Raw genomic sequence first — 7,318 nt, 5'->3', positions numbered from 1 at the left:
GAGGTTTTGATTTAATCTCTGTATACCCACTGGATGTACCGGTGAAACACTGTGGGCCAGCCAGACTCTCCTGGATCTAGTCTGTCAACATTATAAAGAGAAAGGTGTTCTTTAAATAATACTATGAGGTTGAACCAGGGGTAGGATTTTAACAGTGAGGATGCTGACAAAGTTGATGGGGGTTTTGTTGCCCAAGTAAGGCTATTTATTTGGAAGGTGAAGAACTAATATTGCCGGCCACTGTACAAGTATTTACTGTACAAGTATTTACTGTACAAGTATTTACAAAAAACAAATAAACAGGACGACGAACAGAAAGTTGGCATAATAAACTCAAATGAAAACGTCACTCATGCCTGTACCAGGGAGTGAGGGAGTGAGTGAGTGAGTGAGTGAGTGAGTGAGCGGTAAAAAGGAATGTCACCGATCTGTTTCACTTGTGCTTGTCTCCACCCCCCTCCAGGTGTCGCTCATCTTCCCCACTTATCCCCTGGTGTATTTATACCTGAGTTGTCTGTCTGTGCCAGTTCGTCTCGTTTGTCAAGTTGACCAGCGGTCATCCTGTCAGCGCCTGTGGTTTCCCAGTCTCTATTTTTCTTGTCCTCCTGGTTTTTGACCCTTGCCTGTCCTGACCCTGTACCCACCCACATGACCACTCTGCCTGACCCTGTACCAACCCACATGACCACTCTGCCTGACCCTGACCCTGTACCCACCCACATGACCACTCTGTGTGACCCTGTCCTGACCCTGGACCCACCCACATGACCACTCTGCCTGACCCTTTCCTGACCCTGTACCCGCCCACATGACCACTCTGCCTGACCCTGTACCCGCCCACATGACCACTCTGCCTGACCCTGACCCTGTACCCACCCGCATGACCACTCTGCCTGACCCTGTACCCACCCACATGACCACTCTGCCTGACCCTGACCCTGTACCCGCCCACATGACCACTCTGCCTGACCCTGACCCTGTACCCACCCACATGACCACTCTGCCTGACCCTGACCCTGTACCCGCCCGCATGACCACTCTGCCTGACCCTGACCCTGTACCCACCCACATGACCACTCTGCCTGACCCTGACCCTGAACCCACCCGCATGCCCACTCTGCCTGACCCTGACCCTGTCCTGACCCTGTGCCCACCCACATGACCACTCTGCCTGACCCTGACCCTGTACCCACCCACATGACCACTCTGCCTGACCCTGTACCCGCCCGCATGACCACTCTGCCTGACCCTGTACCCACCCACATGACCACTCTGCCTGACCCTGTGCCCACCCACATGACCACTCTGCCTGACCCTGACCCTGTACCCACCCACATGACCACTCTGCCTGACCCTGTACCCGCCCGCATGACCACTCTGCCTGACCCTGTACCCACCCACATGACCACTCTGCCTGACCCTGTACCCACCCACATGACCACTCTGCCTGACCCTGTACCCACCCACATGACCACTCTGCCTGACCCTGACCCTGTACCCACCCACATGACCACTCTGCCTGACCCTGTCCTGACCCTGACCCTGTACCCACCCACATGACCACTCTGCCTGCCCATGACTGCCTCTGATTGAGAACCATACTAGGCCGAAACATAGAAATCCCCCAATCATAGAAAAACAAACATAGACTGCCCACCCCAACTCACGCCCTGACCATCCTACATAATGACAAAACAAAGGAAATAAAGGTCAGAACGTGACACTCTCATACGTCTCCTCTCGTTTGCAGGTGATCCACAATCAAGACATCGAAATACATCGCTAGTCCCACATTATATTCAATAAATACATGTGCCTCATAAACAGTTCCATAAACATTGTCTGCTTATTCATAATCAGGCCTAACTGTAGTTTAGGGGACAGAGATAAGAGGACGATCATCACAGATATCCTTCACGCTATTACCAGGAATAGACTCTGATCATTAAATAGAACCGCAGAAGAAAATACTTCTATGTTTAGACCTCACTATAAATGTGTTCGTCTGTTGTTAATTAATTAGCTAATGACATGGTGATGACTATTTCAATGATACAAAAATAAAGTAATATGATAATTAATGAAATTCACCGCTATTGTTTGTTTATTTTGAAGGTAATTCACACAAATAACATTAGTCTTGTTTCATATCTAATTTGCACATAAAAGTAACAGTATGCCTCATTAGACTAAAATGCTTATTCTTGGAATATCAGTTCTCTCGCTCGCTCTCTTCCTCTCTCTCCTCTCTTGTTAACGCTCTCTCTTCCTCTCTCTCCTCTCTTGTTAACGCTCTCTCTTCCTCTCTCCTCTCTTGTTAATGCTCTCTCTTCCTCTCTCTCCTCTCTTGTTAAAGCTCTCTCTTCCTCTCTCTCCTCTCTTGTTAATGCTCTCTTCCGCTCTCTCCTCTCTTGTTAACGCTCTCTCTTCCTCTCTTGTTAATGCCCTCTTTATCTCTCTCTTCCGCTCTCTCTCCTCTTTTGTTAATGCTCTCTCTTCCTCTCTTGTTAATGCCCTCTTTATCTCTCTCTTCCGCTCTCTCTCCTCTCTTGTTAACACTCTCTCTTTCTCTCTTTCTCTAAATATGTCCTTACTTCCTGCTATATATCATTCTAATCATCCAATCAGGTAGTCTCTTAACATTGAACATGATGTCAATCCAGCATGACTTCTGCCGCGTTCAACAACTGGGAACAACTGGGAACAACTGTTCAACAACTGGGAACAACTGGGAACAACTGTTCAACAACTGGGAACAACTGTTCAACAACTGGGAACAACTGGGAACAACTGGGAACAACTGGGAACAACTGGGAACAACTGTTCAACAACTGGGAACAACTGTTCAACAACTGGGAACTGGGAACTGGGAAATCTCAATATATAACTCACTGAAGTCCGAGATTTAGTAAGGGGATCTATGGGATCGGTGTCCCTATACCGGGACGGTTGTTGCTAACGTGCGCTAATGTGACTAGAACTTTCCAGGACATAGACATGTCTTATATGGGCACAATGCTTACAGTCTTGTTAATCGAGCTGCACTGTCCAATTTACGGTAGCTATTACAGTGAACAAATACCATGCTGTTGCACAACAACAACAACAAAATGTTTATCACGGAAACTGGTTTGATACATTCACCTCTGAAGGTAAATAATGTACTTACATTCAGTAATCTTGCTCTGATTTGTCATCCTGAGGATCCCAGAGATACAATGTAGGATAGTTTTGTTTGGTAAAATCTATTTTTATATTAAAATGTAGGACCTGGTATCTACAGTTTGAACCTCTGCTGTCTCTGGACACAGCCTGGGATTGAACCCGGGTCTGTAGTGATGCCTGAAGCACTGCGATGCAGTGCCTGAGACTTCTGTGCCACTCGGGAGGGCGGATGGGCACTTCTAATGTACCTCTATGGCAGCACCCAAGGAGCTGGAATTTATTTTCTGGTGAAGTAGTGTCCCCATGAGTGACAGAACACTGAGCCAATCACAGCGCAACTAGAGAATATTACCAACCCCTACGCGCCGTAATTTCCGCTGGCTGCTCCACCGCCACAGAAAGCACTGAGGTAGGCTGAAACACCTGCATTTTGGAGCTGCCTTACTCAAGAAAGCAAAAAAGAGATCATGTTTGTATGTGGCTTTATTAACTACATTTATTTTTTATTTTTATTGTTTGCAAACTGATATGTGACACGAATTAATGCCAAAATAGCATGCAAAACAGGCACACAAAAAAAAATTGTTTTAGCTAAACAGGTTGGGCTCAAAACAGGTGAGGCTCTGCCCCACCAGCCCTGAATGAAGGGTTTCCTCTGGATATGGAGCTTTAGGAAACAGGAAATAGCATCCTACTCCCTATAGTGCACTACCTCTGACCAGAACCCTATAGGCCCTGGTCAAAACTAGTGCACTACTTCTGACCAGAACCCTATAGGCCCTGGTCAAAAGTAGTGCACTAAATAGGGACTAGTTTCAGCTTCCCCCATAGAAAGGGCTAGGTAGACTTTACTCTGGGATAGATTTTTTTTTGTCTGATCTCAAAATGATGATTTTTTTTTTCCTGAGCAGATCAGATGTGTATATTAATAGAAATGTTTCTGTTCTCTATTCCCAGGACAGAAAGAACGCTCTCTCTCTCTCCAACACACCGGAGGAGGAGGAAAAACTGTTTTGATATTATGCAAAGAAAAAAATGAAGATTGGATCATCAACTAAATTCAGCCAATCATCAACTAAATTCAGCCAATCATCAACTACATTCAGCCAATCATCAACTACATTCAAACAATCATCAACTACATTCAGCCAATCATCAACTAGATTCAGCCAATCATCAACTACATTCAAACAATCATCAACTACATTCAGCCAGTCATCAACTAGATTCAGCCAATCATCAACTAGATTCAGCCAATCATCAACTAGATTCAGCCAATCATCAACTAGATTCAGCCAATCATCAACTAGATTCAGCCAATCATCAACTACATTCAGCCAATCATCAACCAGATTCAGCCAATCATCAACTAGATTCAGCCAATCATCAACCAGATTCAGCCAATCATCAACTAGATTCAGCCAATCATCAACTAGAGCGGATGGCCAGGGTGCCAGAACATAATAACAGATCATTTGTAGACTCCAAATTGACCACAAGAAGCCCAAACAGATACAATATTTGACTAAAACATTTCAAACCCTGCTTACACTCGTGTACTTCCACATATATCTCTCTATTGGGAATACTTTAGAACAGATTTCAGCAATTAAAATCACTTGGATCTGATTTGCTGGTGTTTTTACAGTTTTATGTCCAACATTATTTTTTTTAACTAAAAATACATATTTATACATTTTTGCTCAGGAAACTTATATACTGCATATTGTGACAGACAGCAGGACTATATACTGCATATTGTGACAGACAGCAGGACTATAGACTGTATATTGTGACAGACAGCAGGACTATAGACTGTATATTGTGACAGACAGCAGGACTATAGACTGTATATTGTGACAGACAGCAGGACTATAGACTGTATATTGTGACAGTCAGCAGGACTATAGACTGTATATTGTGACAGACAGCAGGACTATAGACTGTGTATTCTGACAGACAGCAGGACTATAGACTGTATATTGTGACAGACAGCAGGACTATAGACTATAGACTGTATATTGTGACAGTCAGCAGGACTATAGACTGTATATTCTGACAGACAGCAGGACTATAGACTATAGACTGTATATTGTGACAGTCAGCAGGACTATAGACTGTATATTGTGACAGACAGCAGGGCTATAGACTGTATATTGTGACAGTCAGCAGGACTATAGACTGTATATTGTGACAGGCAGCAGGACTATAGACTGTGTATTGTGACAGACAGCAGGAGTATAGACTGTGTATTGTGACAGACAGCAGGACTATAGACTGTGTATTGTGACAGGCAGCAGGACTATAGACTGTATATTGTGACAGACAGCAGGACTATAGACTGTGTATTGTGACAGACAACAGGACTATAGACTGTATATTGTGACAGACAGCAGGAGTATAGACTGTATATTGTGACAGACAGCAGGACTATAGACTGTATATTGTGACAGACAGCAGGACTATAGACTGTATATTGTGACAGACAGCACTGGACACTGATTTGTATATTGTGACAGGCAGCAGGACTATAGGCTGTGTATTCTGACAGACAGCAGGGTTAGGCCGGTTCTCTCTCCACCATCAGATGGCGCTAACATACAGTACTTCTGTAACGTTCTCTCATCGTGTTTCAGATGGCGTTTACATATTTCTGTAAAATTCTCAGCGTTTTTCGTTGGAAAAATGTAACCACCACGCCTAGTATATGATCCATTACAAATAACTCATAGAATATGCTCATTCCCAATTTGCCTATAATAATGTATATTTGTAGATTATTAGGTTATTATAGGCTATTTTACACGTGTATTGACCATTGAAAGTGCATTTAGTCCGTGAGATGTTAGGAAATACGACTTCACTTTTTTTAAATGCAAGTTTTGTGTTTAACCCCCACAACAAATCCGCTGCGGAGGCCGAGCAAACCACGCGCACCTGGCACGCTGCATGGACCGCACGAGAGAGAGAGCGGGACAGGCAAAAGTCTACTAGCGGACACCTCCAAAGTTCCAACTGTCCCAACACTGGGACATTCCTTTACACGGGTCGCCCTCTGAATAAAACCCAGCATGCCTGGTAATGTTTGTCAAAGGGTGGTAATAATGAATGTAATACGGCTGTGATAAGGTATGACGCTCTACATTTACGTTAGTGTGGGCTACACATGTCATTTGAACTTCAGCACAGCTCTCGGCAGTGTTCTGTGTGGATAGAAATGTGATTTGCTTAGTGGGATTGCCCTTCGAGTTTGCTCCACCCAAAGAGGATATGGACTGTTGGAGCAGGGACTAGGTTATGTTGCCAAAAAAAAAAGAGCCGTTAGCTGAAGTTGCTGAACTATTGGAAAGCCATGCTGAGAAGTTCGGGGGTAAAGTCCTATTTGAGTTTTAATCACATGGCATTATAAGAATGCTTCAAAGATGGCGGTAGCTACAGTAATTTCGGGGAACCGAGTAGAAAAAAGTGGATTTTTGGAGGTTTTAGTGAGGGACCGATGGCACAATGTTCTGGCCAACTTGAACGAAGAAGCTCTAACGTTGAGTTGCGAGGACCTGGGAGAGAATGTGACCCTAAACGGCATCACCAATGGATCTTACGGGTGCAACGCAACTCACCCGGATCACACAAACAGTCCGAAAACTGCGGTGAGGACAGCTTTCACGGATTTACAGGAGCAAGTCCCAGAAGCGATCGCAAACAGAAAAAGATGTGTGAAAGTAACAAAGCAAGAGGTAGGAGGACTCGGCATCAGCATAAAGGGAGGAAAAGAGAATAAAATGCCGATACTTATTAGTAAGATCTTCAAAGGTCTGGCTGCGGATCAAACCCAAGCCTTGTATGTCGGTGACGCGATTCTGTCGGTGAACGGTGTGAACCTGCGGGACGCTACGCATGACGAGGCGGTGCAGGGGCTCAAACGAGCCGGGAGAGAGGTGACGCTAGAAGGTAAGAACGGAACGGGACCAACTGTCGTTCGATACATTCTTTCTTGGTGAAGTGTGGGGGCCCGGGGGCATCCTCAAATCTAAATGCAGGCTGCCAGAGGAATTACGCACATTAATATTTCTGCTCTCAAACATATGAGTGATCAACCTCTGTCAACTGGTTCTTCCATTTTCTAAATACTTTCAATATGATTCATTTCCATGTC

General features: G+C 44.7%; 1 protein-coding gene across 5 annotated transcripts in view; it reads left to right on the top strand.

The window, feature by feature from the left end:
• Positions 1–6,111: 6,111 nt before the first annotated feature.
• Positions 6,112–7,318, top strand: part of sntb1 (syntrophin, basic 1) — a 77,766-nt gene continuing 76,559 nt past the window's right edge. The window contains exon 1 of one of the 5 annotated variants that reach the window (XM_036935614.1): positions 6,112–7,113. In XM_036935614.1, the coding sequence (XP_036791509.1) occupies positions 6,588–7,113 (526 nt within the window). In that variant the 5' untranslated portion in view covers positions 6,112–6,587. The remainder of the gene's footprint in view (positions 7,114–7,318) is intronic. The other 4 variants (XM_036935624.1, XM_036935603.1, XM_036935598.1 and 1 more) reach the window with 4 other exon arrangements.

The sequence above is a fragment of the Oncorhynchus mykiss genome, chromosome 2, assembly GCF_013265735.2.
Source record: "Oncorhynchus mykiss isolate Arlee chromosome 2, USDA_OmykA_1.1, whole genome shotgun sequence".
Taxonomy (NCBI): Eukaryota; Metazoa; Chordata; class Actinopteri; order Salmoniformes; family Salmonidae; genus Oncorhynchus; species Oncorhynchus mykiss.
The sequence above is the reverse complement of the archived record's forward strand: the minus strand, read 5'-3'. Positions and strand labels throughout refer to the sequence as shown.